Genomic DNA, 21,961 nt, shown 5'->3' with positions numbered 1-21,961 from the left:
AGCACGCGTTGACGACGAACAAGGACGAGCATCAACATCTACTGATAATCAACACATCAATAAAATAAAGGAATCGGTTATTGAGGATCGACGGTTAACAGTCCGAGTTCTTACACGCAGCATTGGAATATTGGAAGAATCAAAGTTCCAAAATCACCAAATTTTTTTCGAAAAACAGTGTCGAGTTAGCTTCGGTAAAACAATGCTTTCCGATTACCAGTATGTCATGAAACGTATTATTACTGGCGATGAGTCTTAGACCTATACTTACGACCCGGAAACAGACAATCAATCGGCCGAATATCATGTCATAGGTGAGTTGAAGCTGAAAAACCCACGCAAAAACAATTCAGAAATGAAGGTTATGTTGACTGCTTTCTTCGATTAGGTGTGGTGTATTCCGAATTCCTTCCGATAGGCCAAACTGTCAGCAAGAATAGTATTTTAGTGTTATGCGTTGTTTCCGCTAAGTTTTTCGTGAAAAGAGGACGGAATTATGGGCCCACAACTCTTGGTTTTAGCACCACGATAATGCACCGTCGCATACTGCATTGATTCTTCGTGAGTTTTTCGCCCAATTTTCAACCAATATTGTGACGCAACCACCATATTGGACTGATTTAGCTTAGATTTGTGTAACTTTTGGTCATTCAGAAAAACTGAAACGACCACGTAAAGGACACCGTTTTGAAGACTTAAAACGTGAACCGCTATGCGCGTTGACGGCTATTCCGGAAATTGACTTTAACAACAGTTTCGAATCAAATCTCAATAATCACTATATTGCTAGTAGACCAACGGAAATATTCTTAAAGCAACCACTTTCACTTGGAAGTCCACGCTTTTTGCGAAGTTTAATAGATACTTGATATCTAATTCTGTAACTTCATCAAGTCCCGTAAACTGTGAAGCTCTTACATCAGTAATCCGTCCGTCCATCCACCGACTCCACCAGCGTGACTTGAAAACTTCTCTTCCAGATAAAGCATGAAGATATGTGGTCTATTTTATCCTGCCTATCGAGCTATTTCCGAAGGTTCTTGTGAAAAATTCACCTAGCGCCGCCAATCGTGACCCTGATTTCACTGTGGAGCTTTCCACTGCAATGTGAATTGGTGGCAGGTTGAGTAACCTTTCAAATACTTCTTAGTGCTCCCGTTATATTTAGAGAAGCCAGCCGTGGTATTCGCTCCAAAAATTTTCTGTAGCATATTTTACTGGCAGCGGTCCATCACTCCAAAGCACTATAACACAAGATTGTCTTGACTACCGCTGTGTAACACCAATGCTTAAGGATAGGACCCCATGTTGACCCTAGCATCTTCTTATATGTGTAGAGAGTACAACTGGCCATTCTCACCCTCTCCACCACAATGAGTTTCCACGTCAGTTTTTAAATTTATTGATTACAAAACAAAATTTTCCTAAGATTTTGTAGTGTGATGCTTTTATTGTAAAAATTCTTTTATCTTAATTTTTTTACAAATTTTGAACTATATTTGTATTACACTGAAAAAAATTATTCAAATCGATTATTTCTTTTCTGTGGGGAAGCGCGTTATATTCTGAGGTTTTGGAATCAATAGATGCTGTACTTCACAGGCATGTATATAAAGAAAGTAAAATTAAATTTGACAAACGTACTCGTATCACATTGTGAGCTTAATATGGTGCCTGAAAAAATATGTTAACTATATTCAATTCTCATTGTTTCTCCTGTCCAAGACTACGCTCCTCTGTCGATGAATTTGAACTTGAGCGGTATTTGCGGCACGCTGATGAACTTCATTGCGAATGCATTTTCGGTTGGATAATTAAATTCAATTTGGAAATTACGCACCAAACACGCCAAAGTGACTTCCAACTCCAAATTGACAATACGCTTGCCCATACAACTGCGTGGACCAAAGCCGAAGGGTACATACAAAAATGGATTCGTAATTTGCGCCTCCAGAGCTTGGGCAGATCGATCGTTACGCAACCAACGCTCCGGCATGAATTTATCCGGCTGCGACGTATAACGTTCATCATGCATCACCATATTAGCGCCGATGCAGATGTCAGTACCGGCAGGTATACGATATCCGCTTAACACTACATCGTTGGGCAAACGACGCATCGTACCCGGGAAGAGAGGATAGCGGCGTATGCCCTCTTTGATGCAGGCGCGCAGGTAAGGCAGATTTTGCATATTTTGAGTTGTCAGCTGCGAATCTTTTTCTGGCAATATTTGCTTAAGTTCTACAAATAGCTTTTGTTGTTTATCAGGATTCTTCGCAATGCATAACAATATACCTGTCAAGGTGGAGGCGGTCTACGGGTGCAATAAAAGTATCGAAGTTATAGGAAACCCTTTCACATTTGAAGACTCACACTTACCGTATCAATACCAGCTATCATCATATCCAGCGCCATTACTACGGCAAATTTCTTATCCACGCGCACTAATTTCTCCAACACGCTCTTCTCTTTGCCCAGCGCCGATGTAAGGTTGCCCTCGCTATCGTGTTCAATGCGCATTAGCGCTTCGTTAATGTACTTATTGCAGATGTCCGTCATCGAGTCTAGAGTCTTCATCATATCATAGAATTTTGGTGTTTTCACATACTTCCATATGGAAGGTTTAACCTCTAGCTCTTCGAAGAGTAAAAAGAAATTGCGTATGCTCTTCATGATCTCTTTACCTTCGACAGTATCACGATTTTTTTGTATTAAACCGAGTCGTGTATTCAGCGCAATGCCTGCGATGCCCTCAAAAGAAAGTCGATTGATATCGTCGTGGAATTCGTCGGGCACTTCCATTGTACTGGGATCGCGTATGTGCCGTATTCTACCAGAAGAGCACAAATGAATAAAATTAAGCTTATTGAAAATTTTCACTTCGTACACTTGTTCGATTTACCTTTCTAGGAATTCGTTATTAATATCCAATAGCGTATTCAAGTACAGCTTGGCATTTTTCGGTTGCATGAGTATTGGATTCACAGCCGTACGCATTTTCGCCCATTTTTCGCCAGAGCTGGTGTAAAATATTAAAAAGAATATATGAGAGCCCCATATACATACATATGTGTGCGATGCGATACTCACGTGGATATAATACCGTCGACGCCCTGAAAGAATTCGGGACGATGTTTTTCACGATGATAGACGAAGGTGTCGAAAACGCGTCGATAAGGCAATGGTCCTTCATTACGAAAAATAACCGAATAATCCGAGGGATTCAAATCGATTATAACTTCGGGTTTGCCAAATATGCCGGGAAACCGAAAAAGCTCTCCATAAGTCTTGCCCATTTCACGAAAGGCATCAAAAAATGGTTTCTTGGCTAATAAACCTGAAATCAAATGATGAAGTGTCATTACAGGTGTAATTTATGCTGCTTCGAAATCCTTACAAACTAATGTCTCATGTAACCAAAACTAATGTCCAATAAACTAGTGGGGCTCAAAATTAAAATTGCCGTGGTTAGACATATTAAGAAAAGGGACCATTTTGAATTATTCTATAAAACATTTGGTTCAATTTGGATCGTAAGATGGCAGAAAGCTGTGGTTATTGAAATGCCTATGAACTTACAACTTAACTGAAAGGGAGACGTCACGAATTGAGTACGTGTTACAGAGACCAGCTAGCTTTTTATCGCCATGTAAAATCCGCGAATGTGATAATACGAATACATTGTCCGATATTACAAAATAAGTAAACCGAATGGAACCTAGTTCGCTAGATTTTCAAATTTGAATGAAATCAATAATATTGAGTGTCAATTGATATTAGACAAATAAGCAAGTGAAACTTTAAAATAATATATATTTACAACGTGGAGATTAAGTAATGATAATCGCTTACCTCCTGGCATGAATAACCGTATTAGTTCGAGTTTACCTGGCCCAGGCACTTCTGAATACGGCCGCGCCTTCTCTAAGTCCACATCACTCGCATTGTTTTGCTAAAAATTTAGTTGTAACACAATGTATTATTTAAAAAATTTAAAATATGTATGTGAAAATATTATGCATTTAATAACTCCTACCTTAGACTCTACTTGCACGGCAAAAGTCCGTACCCTTGAAACGCGCAAATGCCGCGAACCGATGTGATCAATTTGCTTTAAATGCCTCGATAACATCTTTGCCTTTGATTATTTATTAATTTACTTTGTCAATTGTAACTAAAATGTGAAAGTTCGAATTTTAGATGAGCAATAAAATAGAAAGTGATCGTGGACGTCTGCGCCCCTCTACAAACTTTGGCACAATGAATAAACTGTCGGCAGTTGCTCACGATCAGTCTGCGCACATATAAAATCCCACACATTGTATTCTGTCTATCAACAATGATAGAAATAGAGATTACGCTTAGTTTTTGCACCATTTAAAAACCGCTGTCCTAAGGAATTTTAGAATGATAAGAGGCAGCCTAGAAAAAAACTGTCAAATGAAAAATGAAAGGAAAATAATTTATAGCGATTTGAGGTGGGGAAGTGGAAGGAAAGTTTCTAAGGGTAAACAAGTAAGAAAGAGCTAAGTTCGGGTATATCCGAGCATTTTATACTCTTGCAACATGCAGGAATCAAAACTCGTGATACTCCTTCAGGTGCTGGAAAAACGTTATATTAAAATACTTAGTTGCGAAATAATCAAACTTAGTTTTATTACTATATTTTAGCTCGTGTTAGCTAAAATTATAAAGGGTGATCCATTTCGAGGTTCCTTGCTTTTTTTTTAAGAAAAAACAAACAAGAGAATTGAAATTTATTGCGAAATGTTTATTATCATTCGAAAGAATATTTTAGGCATTTATTTTTTGAAGATGATCTCAATCGATCGACCCAAAAACGTGAAACTATCTGCTCACCAAAGTGTTCTCTCCGTCGCCGTCTTGTTAAAGCCAATTGTCGCCGAGATTATGAGCTCAAATTTCAGGCAACGCATAGTCGGTTATCATGTCGCGATAAGGGTCGCCATTGATGGTTACGTTCTCACCGGCATCATGAAGAAATATGAACCGAGGATGCCACCGGCCCATAAACCACACCAAACCGTTGTTTGGATGAAATTACAGCTCTTGAATCTCTTCAGGTTGCCCTTCGTCCTAAATGCGGCAACTTTGCTTGTTTATATACCCAGAAATGGTTCTGATCGCTAAACAAAATTTAGCTCGAAAAAGGCGGATCTCCGTGGAACTTTTCTAGAGCCCATAGAGCGAAGCGATATAGCTTGGGAAACTCGAGCGGCTTCAGTTCTTCACAAGCTGTATTTTGTACGCATTAAATTTAAGATCTTGATGCAAAATGCACCAAGTCGTTCAATACGTAAGTTCGAGTTTGCTGCTAGATCTGTCAAAAAAAGCTGTTGAAAAAATTACCTTTACTTAGATCCCACGTTAGTACCGTTGTATGGGGAGTGGGCGGGGTTACTTTCCGATTTCATTACTTTTTAGAGCGTCGCTTTGGGAATTTAGGGGCGAATTTGGTTTTTGTAGCTTAAGTGGTTTAGGAGATATGTACAGACATATATTAAACCAATTAGCGGGCGGAGCCATTCTCATTTTTTCCAAAGTTTTGGCACACACTACGTTCCCTTGTAATTTAGTGCTTGGTTATGGCACTTTGTAGGTTTTCGCTTAATGGCGTTTTGTGGTTGTGGCAGTGGTGCCGATTACGACAATAAGGTCTCGTCACCCTGACTTGCGAGCCATTATGCAATCCTCCTGAATGAAGTCAGACCATCACAGGGGTAAGTGCATCGAGGTAGTAGGACAGAGAAATAAATCTCTATACTCCAAAAATATCCTAAAAATTTTATAGAATAATTCGATTTTGTAGTGTCTAATATACAGCAAGTGTTAGTATACATAGATATCATATTAAGAAATAATGTTAGCAAAAAACAGGTGTTAGATTTATGAACTTAACGCCATATGAATTTCATGCCAAAGAATATTTGAACCAGTTCAACATAGAGACGCGGGTAACTCCGGGGATCTTGATGTCTCGCTCTCTATCTGTCTACCAAACCCAGCTTCCAGGAAGAATTACTGGCCCTAAAGTAGGCCTTTTTGCTGAATAACTACAGGAAGATACAAAAATTTACCATATACGGAGAGAGTAAGGCGGCATTGTCGGCGTTTTCAACGAAGGAAGGCTTTAAGCTTCACGGCAGGTAAACTCCATTTATCAATAATCTGGCATCCCGGCCACAGGAACATTTTCGGCAACTAAGAAGCACAAGAGTTGGTCAAGCTAGGAGAGTCTTTAGATGAATTCGAGGCGAAGAGTGATATCAATACACAATTTGAACAAATAGATCAGAACGGATGGAAATCTATAAGCGAGGCAAGAACTAAAGACTTATTAAATAGGTACAGGTAAAGTACTATATATGTATGTAGACTTTTAGCCACCTTAACGGGACATTGGCCAATTCGTGAACATTTGTTAAAAATATGAATGCCTTATAACAATATTTGCCGCAGTTGCAAGCTATAAGGGTTCGAGGAAATGGTTTTACATTTCCTCTGTGAGGGTCCAGCACTGTCTGAACTCTTGGAATCCATCAGGCATCAACAAATTTAATGTCTACAGGTATTTATAAGAAGTTTCATTGAGGACACCAAATGATTTGAACACACTATTACCCACCTACCTACGAGTTATTCTTCGTTTAATCACTTGACATTATAGCTAGACTGCTACTCCATTATCTTGTGCTCTTAGTTCCGAGAAAGGTCCGGCTAAAAGATTCCACCACCACTAAGATGTCAAGTTTTGTTTGAAGAAGAAGCCATACGTACGTCAGATATAAAGATATAAAACACTCCTTCTAATGGCAAGTGCTATTAATGAACCTCTTCTTAGACTCTTCTCACAAAATCGCAAAATTATGGACGTATATGGTTAAGAGTCTTTAAAATATTTAGCTCCTAGGTTCTAGAAAGTCGTCTCTTTTGCGTTGCTTAGTATTATTTGGCTTACACTGAAATAGATAGATATTTTTATATACTTAATGCTCGTGTATCATTTTTTGTTGACCACATCTATTAAAGTCGAACGATATGCCCAAATGTTCAGAATGTATGTATTTCTCATCAAGTATTAATACATGTGCGCTTTAATCCACGATAACACGTGTATGAGTATATGTGTGTATGTGTGTAGCAAATAATAGCAGTGTAAAGGATTCCACTCGAAATACCAAAAGCGAGTGCTTTGATTGAGGTAAAAATTACACTTAACATGCGATTTAGTGTCAACAGACGAATAACAAAATTTGTGTGCAGTCAAAATAAACACAAGGATGTGCTTTTCCCCAAACACACACACACACATGCATATGTACCAACAAGCATCGGCTGGGATAAAGCTACACATATCCACCCAGTCGAAAAGCGGGCGTTGATGAATGTCGTGGAGGGTGGCCGCTGAAGTGGCACTCCACGGGCATTGTGTGCGCTGCGTGTTCGCACACAACTCTCGAGTTGTTTGTGAGTTCGTGAATTGCTGCCACACGTGAGTGCATAAGAAAATTGTTTGTTATTTTTGTGCTTAGATTTTTTGCTTATTCGTCTGTGTGTGTTTGTTGTGGTTAATGTTTTTGTTCGCATTACTTTTAGCCAGCAGCCAGGAATGTTGTGGCATTTAGTATGCGTCTGCTCGGTGATTTTCGCTCGTACGTGTCCTTGTTGCAGGGATAATTTTCATTTCAAGTGTCACTCAAGTAATTTTCTTGCTGCTGTTATTGTCAATTTTGTTTGGCTTTGTTGCTTGCTTATTTGTGCGCCCCTCACTTGACTGGCTGCCGGTATTTTCTATTATTATTTTATTTTCAATGATGCACAGCGTATTGTAGTGTCAGTCAGTCGGTTTTGAAGTGCGAAAGCGGAAAGTGTCATTGACAGACGTACAACATGAACCATCTTGGCGCTGGATTGAGGTTAACAATGAGCGTAGCTGCAACCATAAAAGGTAAACAATGTGCGGCATACCGAAGTTGGCTCTGAAACTGTATACAAACATAAGTGTTTAGTAAAGAAAAATAAAAGAAAATTGCACACACAAAAGTTTAACGATTAAGTTAATAAATTTTTAACATACTTTCGACTGTTGCCAAGCAATGACCATTGGGTGCATTTTATTCTCACTTATGCGGTTATTATAGTTCAAAGAAATCGTAAAAGCTTATGATCAAAGAAGCTAAGTTGCTTGGTTGAAAGTTAGGTTAAATTCAAGTGGTTTTTTGATAATATAAATTAATTTTGTTTTAAAGATTTCTAGTAATCGCTTTTTAAGGCTCTTTTTTAAACAAATTTCCTTTTGAACTCTAATAAAATTGCTGTGAGTTGTCACTTAAAGTTTTCACTAGTCTTAGATGAAGCCAAAGTAAAATCTCGATAAACGCCTTCTTGATTCCAAGAGAAAATCAGACGACTTAAGGGGTTTTATGCACTTAAGAATCAGAAAAAATGGTGGGTTCGTAAATTTTTTGAAAAGGCATTTTATTTGAAAACTAAAAAAAACAAGGAAAAGCGTAAATTTCAGGTGAACTGAAGATATGTAAAGTCCTCTTCACCGACTCAAGCTTTCCTTATACGAACTTGATTTTGATAGCTGAGTTTCTATGGTAGGTTTATAGTACTCCGATCTTCTGAAATAAAAACACTTTCCATACAGAAGCTTTAGTTTGAACGTTCGGTTTGTATGTAAGCTTGATGTTACAGTGGTTCCATCTAAGAAATGTCTTCAGACATTATGCCGTTGGTTTGGATAATAATACATGCCGAATTTCGGAGAATAAAACGTGCGTAAAATTTAATATCTCAAATACTCTTGTCCTTTAGTTTTATATACATACAAGTTGCGTTCGAAAGTAAACAGGACTTAAAAAAAAACAGAACAAATGGTTTTTTCGGCAAAATCAATTTATTTTTTTTCAAAATAGTCTTCTTCTGCTTCAATACGTCTGTTTGCACGGTCGAACGAGTGTTTTAGCTCGTTGGCCGGTATGGCCACCAGTATGCCGGTGCAAGCCTTTTGAATGGCCTCTACGTCTGCATATCGCCTTCCTTTCTTGGGCAAATGCATTTTTTCGAAAAGGAAGAAGTCGCACGGTGCCATATAAGGTGAAAACGGGGAGTGGTCAATGGTTAAAATTTTAAATGTTGGATTCTGAGCAATTTTCGGTCGTCAGTCAATTTGAGCGGAACAAACCGTGCACACACCTTTCGTAAGCCCAAATGTTCGGTCAAAATTCAATTCCATTTCGATGAGTTTCAATGATTTCTGCCGATTTTTGATAAATTCACGCACAGTTTCGATGGAATTTCCGGTGATCACGGATTTTGATTGGCCCACATGTTGATCGTCATTTATGTCTTCACGACCACTTTGAAAACGTTGAAACCACTCGTGCACTCTGCTACGGGATAGGCAATCATCGTTGTCATAAATCATAAAGTTGTTTCATCAATTGAGAGGTTTTGGTAAAAGTTTTACTAATCTTAAAACAAAATTTAATGTTGGCTTTTTGTTTGAAGTTTATTTTCGCACCGATAACACAAACATACTGATACTTAAAACGCAATAACTTCACTTCGTTTCAAACGACCCTCACTTATCATCGAAGTCCCCACAACAAATTTGTTGAGGCAGTTAATAACCATTTAACTTAATACCATCGACAGTTGGTCATTCAAAGAGGAAGTGTTGAGAAGTTTTCACTTTCTTCCTCCAGGCAACTTTGAGAATATCAATATTTTAGCCTCATTGCACGAGGATCACGAAAACCTGATGGTGGTGGGCTAGTTTTCCCTTTTGTACTACTCAAGAGTGAGTATAGCTACTACGATGATGATAGCCAAATGTGCTCGAGGTAACACTGCAATGGTTTCGAACGTTAAAGCTTTTGGTGATGGAGAGGTATTACCTATTACAATGTTAGTCTTAATATAACCCAATATTTAGACATTAAGTTTGCAATCTTTCTCTTACATTGTGACAAAAAAGTACCCGGAAATTGTAAATAAAACGTATGATATTTAATTATTCTTCAATATATACACTTATGTTCACGAATTTTCCAGTCCTCGAAACACTTTTTATTAGCACTTTTTTGATGGCGGTCACGTTCTCTCCTTCATCGAATTTTGTTTTATCGCTTCGATTGACTGAACAACAGTTTCTAAAACAAGAAAAAATCACACGGAGCCAAATCGTTTTTGGTTTTAAATTCGTTTAAAATCTTACTATATTTGAAAATAAGTCAGCTTTATGGGGACGAGTGAGCGAGAAAGCGTTTCATACCCAAAATATCCACCAAAATAATTCGAACGGACTTGAGAGAGATGTTGCACTGTCTTTCCAGCTCTCTAACACTTGCCGTATGATTTTCGAGCACCACATCCTTCACTTTTTTAATATTTTCATTGAAGAGGTCCAAATTCGTCAAGAACGAGGCATGTCTTCACCTTCTCTGGTGCAACACACACCTAAGAAGAGAATATTCGGTCCATTATTGCTAACGTACGGCCCCAATTGCTGCAAAAAGTGGTCGAAATTTGGGCCGTTATTCTGGAATTCATTCAAGCCAGCCACAGCGGTAACTTGACCGAAGAAAGTTTTTAAATATAATTACCAGATATACGTTCTTTGTTTCAATTACGACATTAAATAGATTATTACGACATTACAGTGCAACCAGAGAACGGGCAACACACATATGCCTAAAAGTAGGCAACACCTCAACTGATCGTGTACAATAGCACGATCTACCAAGCAGTTTGGTAGTAGCTGTAGTGTTAATTGGTTTTATATATACATATGCATATGTACACACAATATGACTTTAAGGGATTATGTTCAGTTAGAATTTCCAAAAAATTGATCTTTTAAATTTATTTTCTGAATGTACATATTGTATTTAAGAATACCGGTAAATGCTTTCGAAGTTACACGCAAATTTGAAAAGGCGTTTCAGAGTGGTTGGAAGTGCATTCCAAACTTTAAATGAGTTTTTCTCAAAATAGTGTTTTCAAAGTCGGTGACCAACATTACTCGAAAGCGACTAAACCGATTAGTCTCAAATTTTAATACGAACTTCTTAAATATATTTTTTTAGTAATTGAAGGAAGATTTTTTCTCATCGCACAGCATTTTTTATAAAGAATTTTAGACCGCAATTTTGGTCATAAATCGATTTTTTTTGAGAAACCGCCATTTTGTCAAAAAATTTCATGTTGCTTATTCGTTAGATTATTTTCTACATTTAACATTATTTTAACGAAATCTGTTTGGGTTTTTAATATCAGAGCATCCAGACCAGATACATCGTGGTCACCGCAAAATGTCGGTTTTGAGAGGAGCTCCGGGCAATGAGCGGTAATTCCTTTCCAAATAAATATTTTTACTAATACTAAGTCTTAAAATACTGTCATAAGATATCATAATAAGTCTACAAATTTCTGAATCAATACATTTAAAAGTTTTCTCAGAAAAGTTTTGGAAAATTCGGTTTTTTGGCCTTCTAACTGTATATAGCCCCTTAAAGCTGAGGACAGTATTTGGAATTGAGGCGCTGTATTAAACTAAAACGTTTGATAATTTGACCAATTTTTGTAGTATGCTTTACAAATGGCCAATCATTTGGAAAAGGCAAACGAGTCCATCGTTCTATAAATAATTCATTTTCCACTCTTATTGGCAGAACTATTTTATGTATTTTCTTGCATTAGAATTTATCAGGTATGTCCTTGTGCAATTGCATTTTCTCAGTTTAATTTTATTTTCTTTGGCTGATTTGATGTTTGCTCGCCTTGCCTTGCTTGTCTTATCGCATGTCCTGCTCTTGGTATGTCCTGTATTTTATTTTGCTGCTTGTTGCATTATTAAAACTTTTCCATTTCCACGTGAACGGCTTCGAACTGAACTGAATTGTCAATTTTACCGAGCAGTACCTTGCTATTTCCATCTATGTATCTATCTCTGTATGTTCGCCTCGGCGCTGCTTCAATTTGCGCCATTTAAATTGGCACAAAAGTGCAAGAAATGTCTCCTTTATGAAGCGCACTGAGGTAAGAGGCAAAGAGAACAGTGAACGGAAGATGCAGTAATAGTGGTACTAGAAGACGAAGTTTTGTTGTTAAATATAAGCAAACGAGCAGTAAGTAGATTTGTAGAAAATCAGAGCGTAGCGATACGAACTGGCACAGAGCAAAACGACATTTTGACGACTCTAGCACTTAGAGATGGTGAGAAGGGCCTAGCGGTGGTATGTGAAGATGGGGCCACATTGAAGGTGAAAGACAGTTTGTATGCAACGGAAATTCATTGCATAAATGAATGAATGCGATAGCAACCGGCAAGGAAGTAACAAGTAGAAAACTTAGAGGAAGTGCAGCAAATAGAATTGCTAGAATTCGTTGTGAAAGAAGCGTCGTGCCGGCAGACAAACACAATAAATGGAATTCATTATTTGGTTTGAAATGTTCACAGATACCGAAACCGATACCGATGTGTTGTGACTAACGGTTTCACATCAAAATTTCTGTGGCGCTGCACTAATGATGCCGACCCGCTTTCCTCTGTTCGCATTTGGCATACAGGTGACCGGCGCAGCCAACCGAATTATTAGTGATATATCGGGTGATTTTTTAAGAGCTTGATAACTTTTTAAAAAAAAAAAAACGCATAAAATTTGCAAAATCTCATCGGTTCTTTATTTGAAACGTTAGATTGGTTCATGACATTTACTTTTTGAAGATAATTTCATTTAAATGTTGACTCATGTGGTTTCAACAAGATGGCGCTACATGCCACACAGCTCGCGATTCTATGGCCATTTTGAGGGAAAACTTCGGAGAACAATTCATCTCAAGAAATGGACCCGTAAGTTGGCCACCAAGATCATGCGATTTAACGCCTTTAGACTATTTTTTGTGGGGCTACGTCAAGTCTAAAGTCTACAGAAATAAGCCAGCAACTATTCCAGCTTTGGAAGACAGCATTTCCGAAGAAATTCGGGCTATTCCGGCCGAAATGCTCGAAAAAGTTGCCCTAAATTGGACTTTCCGAATGGACCACCTAAGGCGCAGCCGCGGTCAACATTTAAATGAAATTATCTTCAAAAAGTAAATGTCATGAACCAATCTAACGTTTCAAATAAAGAACCGATGAGATTTTGCAAATTTTATGCGTTTTTTTTTTAAAAAAAGTTATCAAGCTCTTAAAAAATCACCCGATATTTCAATTGATTCTCTTGCACTCAGTTGAAAAAGTTTGAAATTTAAATTTTATGAAAACTTATTAAATCGAGACTTTAAGGTATTAGTACTTTTTATAAATCTATTTTGCTGTGTACTGTACTTGAACTGTAAGAGAGCAGGGTAAATTCAGTTTGACACGAAGTTTGGGCCACCCGGAAAGAAACGTCGGCGACCATATAAATTATATGTACATATATCTAAATGATCAGTGGGGCAAGAAAAGCGGAATTAGTCATTTTAGCTTTTTAGTTTTTCAGTTTTTGAGATATCGCTTTCAAGTTTTGCAAACGTCCTTTTCTCCACCAAACTTGTTATACTTTGGCTTAGTGGTTAACAAGCTTTGAATTGGAATCACCCCAAAACATTTTTCCGGTTTTCCCTCTCTCCGACAAAGCGGAGGCAAAACACATAGAATCATAATATTTAAAAGGACCAATCCAAGAATAATTAAATTTCCTTGTACCAGCTTTTGAAGCGAATTAGACCTATCTATCGACGAAAGGTACTGAGACCATAAGCTAATCAGCTAAGGCTGTTAATTCGAATATTGAATAAATCCAACGGAAGGCTAAAGTACTTCAACTTTAATAAAAGTAAGACGGTTAACTCTACTCTTCCTATCGAACATCATGGATCAGCTAAAGTTTTTGGTTCAAGTAGATAGAGACCAATTCCTATTTATATTAAGTAGTCTGATTGAGGTGATTGGGATTTGACCACTTTATGGTTTTTAATAAGCATTCCTCCGCACTCTTAGCAATGGTGTGAGCCCATTTTCCGGCTTTAGACATTTTCTGTATCCTATATCTGAACAAGGTATCCCCGCAAAGCTAACTTTGAGCAACACCAAAAGCTTCTTCAAGATCGGAAAGGACCTCTCCGAGTCGTTCGATACAGAGGGAAGAAGGAGACCGCCTATCTTGTGACTTCTTCAATCTACTGCTGGAGAAAATAATATGATCTGCAGGTACGTTATAAGAGTGTACAGCTGATGGCGTACGCCGAAAATATTGATATCATTGGCCTCAACAACTTCGCCGTTAGTTCTGCTTTCTGTAGATTGGATAAGGAAGTGAAACGTGTGGATCGAGTTGTGAACGAGGACAAGACGAAATATCTTATGTCATCAAACAAACAGTCATTGCATTCGCGACTTGGCTCCCGCGTCACTGTTGACATTTATAACTTTAAAATTGTAGATAATTTCGCCTATCTTGGAACCAGTATCAATACCAACAAAAATATCAGCCTTGAATTCCAACGCAGAATTACTTTTGCCAACAGGTGCTACTTTTGACTGAGTATGAAAGCGAAAAGTAAAGTTCTCTCTCGACAAACAAAGACCGAACTGTATAAGTCCCTTATTATACCCGTCCTGCTATATGGTGCGGAGGCATGGAAAATTACATCATATCATGAGTCGGCCTTAGCAATATTCGAAAGAAAGGTTTTGCGGCAGTTTTATGGTCCATGACATTGGCAACGAACGAGTATCTTTTTGGGAAGAAAAGAACATAAACAAAATTTCAGATCCACACATCATAGACTAATTTATTAGTTGGCGTATGTACAGACAGGTAGGCAGGCTTGCCTAAATCGAACCAGCTCATCTTTACTTGTCTGTGTACTTTATAAAGTCTCCGATGTTTTCTTCTGGGCGTTACAAACTTCGTGGCAAACTTAATATACTCGATTCAGGGTACACAAATTACAAAATTCTGAGGAGAAAACAGGACGTCCTGCGCTTTTTCATAGTTTGAGGAGAGTGTTTAGGACTTATTTACGCTAGAAACATATATCCTTCAATGGGTTTGTTTTTTTTTTTTTTAATTTATAAGCTCACAAATATTGGTTTACCTCAAAATCCACTCATATGCCACATATTTATGACATTAGTTCCCAGCTACTTCTGAATAAGCCACGATACGTGCACTTGATTGCTATACTCGTACCGATGTCAGCAGTGTCACAATGTCAGTCACAAAGAAGGCTCACACTGGGCGCACTTTGTATTGCGTTCGGCTTTGTATTGGCGAATTGCGGCGTAGCAACGACAATCGAAATTCGGTTGCGTTTCTTGTAGGTGGCACCAACACGTAACCAAATTAAGTGTCAACGGAGTGCGCTACGAATATCAAAGGCGGCTTCAATGAAATTACCAAATTGCCAACATCTTATTTAGCAGCAAAGCAATTGTAGTTGCGGTCGTTAGCCAGTGTCTGTGGCAGGCAGCATTATTAGCTTCTCAACTGTGTGTGCTGTGTTTTCGCCTGGCTAGAGTTGAGCGAATTTCCAAAGCTGAAACATGGAACTTAGGTAACGCTACACAGGCCGACAGCTATTACCACTCATATTGTCGAACATTGCGGCTGTCACTGGCGTTGCGTGCGTGCATTATGCAAAGTTGCAAGGGCAACGCAATTGCCACCTACTCTACAAGGTCTGACCCGTAAGGCCGGTACGGCGTGTACGCCATTTCGTAGTGAATGTCTTGCTAGGATAATGAGACTTGCTTGTCGAAGCGGCTCATCAGCATAATGTCATTAGTGTTGTTGCCTCACCGCTACACCCACAAGGCACATGTGCACGGACATACATACGCACTCACCTTCACATTCACATATGTGCATGTAGAGGAGTACTCGTAAATGACTTCTCTTGTCACGTGTCACTTGCTGCTGCTACTATGCTCGAGGAAGGTGTTTCCCAAAATGTCATTTCAAAAGAGTTTGGCAATCGGACTTTAGTGGACTGCAGCAACAAGACCGCACAGCTTGAGATGTTTTGGTGGGCGTGTAGGCCTGTTGTTGCAACGCCCATTGTACATGTCATGAAGCTGCCATATTAGAAATGACACGAATAAGAATTTCGGTGATTTAGAAGTAGATTGCGATTGTGTGTTCCTAACTGTCCTGAGGGCAACATGGAAAGTAGTGAGCGGGGTACTCAAGGTATTACATCTAACTATCTCTCAAGCTTTCTATCTTTGAAGCGCAAAGCAAAACGAGAATTATAATATAAATATATTATATTTACCTTTTGAATAAATAACCATTTTCTCTATATACCAGTTAGCTTCCTTCCTTGTCTCTGCTTTAAAAAAAGGTATGTATCTGATATTGTTTGAGAATATTCTGCCATATCATTATTTAAAGTTTAATAACTCTCTGCATAATGACACCATAATTAAAAAATGAGGTGTGTGAGATGATATTATCTCCTAACTCTCACACTAAGTATGGGAATTTCCGTCCTTCAATCGGTTCATTATCACAATTTAATTTAACCCAAAAACGGTTGAAATTTTTCCGGACTTTGACCTATTACATATTTACCAATATAACCATATTCGGCATAATACTAGCTTCCTTCCTTGTCTTTCCTAATAAGGAAACAAAATTTTTAATTTTTTTGTCAAATGAAAATTCATGTCAAATTTTGAATATACTAGGGTCATTTCCGTTGATAGCGCTTCTCCTTTAAGGAAATGTCCTGATGGAACCTCTCGCTTTGTTCGTCACCCACAGCATCCAAATTTCTGGAAAAAAAAGAAAAATCAGTTACCGTATTTGTGAACCAAAAATAATTCCCTCTTTAATTTTTGCCTCTTGGTGCTGATTTAGAACGAGTTCCGGAGTGGAATCCAGATTCATGTTTGCCGAAGACTGTTTGTATACGGGGTAGTGTGTTTGGGCTTGCTTGTAACTCGTTTTGTTTGAGTCAAATGAAAATAACAATCACTTGCGTGATCCATTGGTTCGGTCAAAACCATTGGTATAGCAAATGGCATATGTCTGGGTTCTTGTTTAGCCTAACCTTATAGCAGTCTCACATGATTTACACAATATTTATGTTGAACGTAAGATTTATATTGGTTCCTCAGAGAAAAAACACAATAGTCTGAATACTACATTTCAATTAGTAACATGAAATCACGAAACTGAGATTTTAAAGTTAATTCTCCACACCATAACAAAAAGTGTTCGGGTCTTAAGATGTATGTTAGTCGAATGCAATAGTTGTACAGTCGCATGTATGGAACTCAAATGAAGTTATATCAAACAAGTAAGGAAAGGTTAAGTTCGGGTGCAACCGAACAGGGAAGCCTTAAGGTGTATAACGTTAACCAGAGAATCGGAATCCAAACAAGTTTATATACTTGTATACATATATATTACTATTTATGACTCATAAACTTCAGCATAAGGTTTCTTAGAAAAATTGAAATCATTATATTATATGATTGAGTCGATTTAAAAAAATTTATTCAACCAATTGTTACAATTCTTTAAAAACTTTCAAAATAGGCTCCTTCTATGACGATGCAGCGCTGCTAGCACGATTTCCAAGCATTGAAGGAGTCACGGAAGTTATTCTGCGGAATTGCCATGAGAGCCGAGGTCATCTTCCTTTTCAGGCAAGGAACCAACAAAAAGTCCAGGAAAGCCACATCAGGGCTGTAGGGCGGTTGCGGAAGCGTTGGATGCCGGCCTTGGTTAGGTAGCTGTTCACAAGAAAGGCGGTGTGAGCCGGCGCGTTGTCGTGGTGCAACTTTCAATCGGCTGCGATGTCTTGTCGGACCCGATTGACAATTCGTTTGAGTCTCTTGAGGACTTTCACGTAAAACTTGGCGTTGATAGTTTGTCCAGGAGGAACAAATTCATGGTGGACGATGCCTTTGGTGTCAAAAAAGACAATGAGCGTCGTTTTCACTTTGGATTTACTCATTCATAAGCGACCTCTTCCCGGCCTTCCAAAAAGGCCTGGTGCCACTTAAACACACCACTTCTTACTAAAACAACATCTGGGTAAGCCTGCTTGATCATATCAAACGTCTCTGTCACAGATTTACTGAGTTTCACACAGAGTTTAATCGCGCTCTAACGAACGCTGCACTTTCGGCTTGCACCATTCACAGAAACACGTCGCGCGAAAATGTTTGTCCTGACTCTTCAGGTGCTCGGAGACAATTGACCAGCCGCTCGTTCGTTAGCTAGGAACGCCCTCTATCGAATCCAGTTGGTGCATGCATGCTCCGAAGCACAGTCGCTGCGGAAGAAAATCAGTCTTATTACTTTCCGGACAAACCCTGTAGTATAGTCTATGGCGGCTTTCCAAACATAAAACCCCACACTGTAACATAATTTTCTGGTAGCCTTTTCTCTGACTGTAAGCGTAGATCCACATGCCTCTGGATTGGCAGATCACACCACAACCCACTGGCGTGCATTTAAAAATTCATTACTTCTTTAAAAAAAAGTGGGGAAAATTGCATTTTCACCATGCAAACATTGCTTAAGACACAGCCGCGACACTTTCTTTTTGGGTCGCGGCGCGTGTCACTTGCCGTGCCACAGTGGGAGGTGACGTGGGTGCTCAACTGGGTGCGCTCAACGAATATACGTATAATCAATGTATGTATGTATATGTGTATATGCTTAGTGGGTACGTGTGTGTGTGCGCCCATCGCCCTCTCATGCATACATTTCAGTGACAGGACATGATTAATGGTTGTCACTGCCAAACAAACACGAAAAATTAAAAAAAAAAATGAAGCAACAAAAAAACGGAATAAGAAACAAAACAAAATGCAGGAAAGAATGTTCGTCTCCCGCTACAAACACAAACAAACACACACATTTGTATGTATGCCGCCCAACACCCGCGACTTTGAGCGCTTCACTGGCAGCGCGTAATTTTGTTATTTTAAGCAAAGGCGCGTACGCTACAAAATGAATTACGCATGCAAAAAACACAACATACATGTATGTAGGTATGTATGTGTGTATACGAAAAAAGATATTTAAAGTACCAACAACAATGAATAAAACAGGCATCGAAATAGGAAAAATGTAAACAAAGGTTGCGGGTAAAAAGGCACCGCGGTGACCCAGCCTCAATCGCGGCTGCCTTCTTGCCCTTGCTGCACGCGCACCGGCCTGTTGGTACAAATATTGCACCCTCCACCTCACACACAGCCATGACATCACACCGCAGCGCACAGCGCTAAGCTTCACTCTGGCGTTGATATTATTTCCATTTTGCGGAAATTGATTCCGCGTTTTTCATTTTTCAACGCTTCAAGAAATTCCCCCATCAGCAATTCTGCAATTGCGTAACCTTCCGCATTTGTGCCACGTCAAGGCAGCGGGCCGTCGCACCGCAGGACAGCCTCACAGTACTCACGGGTGGGTGTGTTTGTGTGTGAGGTGCAAAGGGATATCACCGCGTTGCCTTTGTGGGTAGTGTCGTTTGAGCAGCCCGGCGATCAGAGTGCCAATGTTGTTTTTACTTCCACAGCCGCTTATGTGGTGTTAATAGCATAGCTGCGCATAGGCTGCATACATATACATATGTATGCGTCTGCATGTGTGTGTGTGGCTGATGAGAAGCTGGTAAATAAATTTAATTTATTATATCAAAGCGTTGCTAATCGAATTGCGTTTTAATCAATTCAATTGCTAAAACTCAATGGCATAAACAAGTGTTGAGTGGCCTAGAAGAGCGTAAAGTGTAAGGAGCGCAAGGGGTCGTCGGATGTGGCAGGAAATGTAAAATGCTATGCGGTAGTTGAAGTAGATATTTGCATTGGAAATCATTTGTTGTAGTAGAAATTTAATTTTCATTTAGCAATGCAGTCCATATGGAAATCAATTGGAGGGGTGTGAAGTATTAAAATAATCGTCGTGAATTTTCGCTGACAGAATAAGTGAACTTGAGACAGAAACGAAGGCTTATGTTAAAAATTGTAAGCGATAAAGGTTGATCCATTTCGAGCTTTTTCACTTTTTTTTTAAGAAAAAAGGCAGAAACTTCAAATTTAATGAAGAATATTTATTGTTATTCGAAAGAATACTTTTTGGCATTTATTTTATGAATATTATCTCTTTCAAATGTTGGCCTCGGCTTAGTCTTAAATGGTTCTCACCGGCATTATTTTTGAAGAAATATTGATCGATGATTCCACCGGCCCACAAACCACACCACACCGTTTTTTCACGGATGAAATGGCAGCTCTTGTGTCTCTTCAGGTTGCTTTTCGTCTCAAATGCGACCATTTTTGGCTTTTTAAGTACCCATTGAGCCCCAGAAATGGGCCTCATCGCTGAACAAAATTTTTCTCGAAAACGTCGAATCTTCTTGGAACTTTTCAAGACCCCATAGATCGAAGCGATGTCACTCGGGAAGGTCGAGAGACTTTAGTTCTTGCACAAGCTGTATTTTGCACGCTTTCAATTTAAGATCTCGACGTAAAATGCACGAAGTCGTTCTATACGTCAGTCCGAGTTTCCGCGAACGGCGCCGAATCGACTCTCCACGGTCTTCGTGTACACTCTTAGCTTTGGCTGCTATATTTTCTTCACTGTGTGCTGGACGTAGTCTATTCGGTCGAATATTATCCAATAAATAATGCTGAGTCTCAAGGTGGATAGTGGTGTTGCGAATAGTACGCACCTTAGGCCGATTACTATATTGACCAAGTTGAGCGAAGCGCGTGAAATACAGTCTTTACAGAAGATGAATTTTTGTAATAAAGATGAACGATGTGTGAACGTTCTTGAGGCGTAAGTCCTTCCATGATGAAATGCCAAACAATGCTGAACAAAAATAATATGACAGCTTGACACGACTCACGCGTGATCTATCAAAAAAAGGGTATTGAAAAAAGTACCTCTACTTGGATCACCCGTTATTATTGGAATTGTATGAAAATAGGTTGAACCAGATCAATACTTCCCATAACCTGTATTTATGTGTAAGAAATATTAAAGAAATTCATAAAAAATCTTTTTCTTATATTAGTGTATTTTTTAGCCAGAAATAGATGAAATTAGGACAGTAGCTCCCTAGTTTAAATTAAAGGTTTGCCAACACCTGACAGTATTTCCTTCGTCTTAATCTCTTCCTTACTTGTTTCCCGTTTGATTTGTTTAAGCCTAGAGTTATTACTATGAGCCTATACATTCGGAGGTGGGATCATATCCTCATATATAAATTCGACATAAATCGTTTGATTTATAAAAAGAATAGTTTGAAAACCTCAAACTGATATCAGATACACTTTTCAGTCGTAATACTTTCCTGCACTAGCCGCTGTTAATGGGTCCATTGTCATATCCAATGGCTTATATACTTATGTAAATTTGTGTTGTAGAACGGCGGCAGCATTTGGTGATGGTTCTTTAAAGAAGTCTAACAACGAATATTGAGAGATACCAAATATCGTTTAGGTGACTTTTCTCTTTTTTTTGCCATCACTATACGAAAACACTTGAGGCATAGGCGAAGCCCAGCTACTAGTGGCCATTGCCGATAATTTTAAAATTTTCTTAGCGGACTCATTGAAAACATTGAATCTGATCTCATCAGCTGGCTGGCTGCCACTTTTTGCTCAGTTTGCAAATTATTTATATAGTTTTCAACCATATCTTTTCAAATATGACAATTGTCATTTCCTTTTTCGGTTCTGAACCACGAGGCAGATATTAAAGATAAAATTATAAAGGTCAACATTATTTGGAAGCCAAATTTTATAAATAACATGTATCTTACTTATAAAGGAAGATGGGATCAGACCTCTTTGACTTTTATGGAATTTTTTAGATAAAAATTGGTGCTATTTGGCTAGTGAATCCGTACTACTGATCGATCTCAAAAGTATAGAGTTTGAGATTGCCTGCAGAGATACTGCTTCGATTAG

At 38.7% G+C, this 21,961-nt stretch overlaps 2 protein-coding genes across 2 annotated transcripts in view; one reads left to right on the top strand and one right to left on the bottom strand.

The window, feature by feature from the left end:
• The window catches only part of LOC126760495 (exosome complex component RRP46), a 203,375-nt gene that overhangs the window by 144,675 nt on the left and 36,739 nt on the right, over nucleotides 1-21,961 (top strand). The window lies entirely within an intron of this gene.
• On the bottom strand, nucleotides 1,420-4,248 carry LOC126760446 (probable cytochrome P450 12e1, mitochondrial). Its single transcript, XM_050476085.1, has 6 exons — nucleotides 4,037-4,248; nucleotides 3,853-3,952; nucleotides 3,091-3,337; nucleotides 2,903-3,019; nucleotides 2,380-2,830; nucleotides 1,420-2,314 (listed from the first exon to the last, which is right to left on the bottom strand). The coding sequence occupies exons 1-6, from the start codon at nucleotides 4,130-4,132 to the stop codon at nucleotides 1,727-1,729; spliced, it is 1,599 nt and encodes a 532-aa protein (XP_050332042.1). The 5' UTR covers nucleotides 4,133-4,248; the 3' UTR covers nucleotides 1,420-1,726.

The sequence above is a fragment of the Bactrocera neohumeralis genome, chromosome 2, assembly GCF_024586455.1.
Source record: "Bactrocera neohumeralis isolate Rockhampton chromosome 2, APGP_CSIRO_Bneo_wtdbg2-racon-allhic-juicebox.fasta_v2, whole genome shotgun sequence".
Classification (NCBI taxonomy): Eukaryota; Metazoa; Arthropoda; class Insecta; order Diptera; family Tephritidae; genus Bactrocera; species Bactrocera neohumeralis.
Note: the sequence above shows the minus strand (reverse complement) of the source record. Positions and strands in the feature narration are given on the sequence as shown.

What these genes read in the sequence shown, in the direction of transcription:
- LOC126760446 (XM_050476085.1), bottom strand. Translation starts at nt 4,132, where the DNA reads ATGTTATCGAGGCATTTAAAGCAAATTGATCACATCGGTTCGCGGCAT. An exon ending in GTCGACGGTATTATATCCAC is followed by an intron (nt 3,020 to 3,090) that starts GTGAGTATCGCA and finishes ATTTTACACCAG; the next exon opens with CTCTGGCGAAAAATGGGCGA. An exon ending in TGATAGCTGGTATTGATACG is followed by an intron (nt 2,315 to 2,379) that starts GTAAGTGTGAGT and finishes TTGCACCCGTAG; the next exon opens with ACCGCCTCCACCTTGACAGG.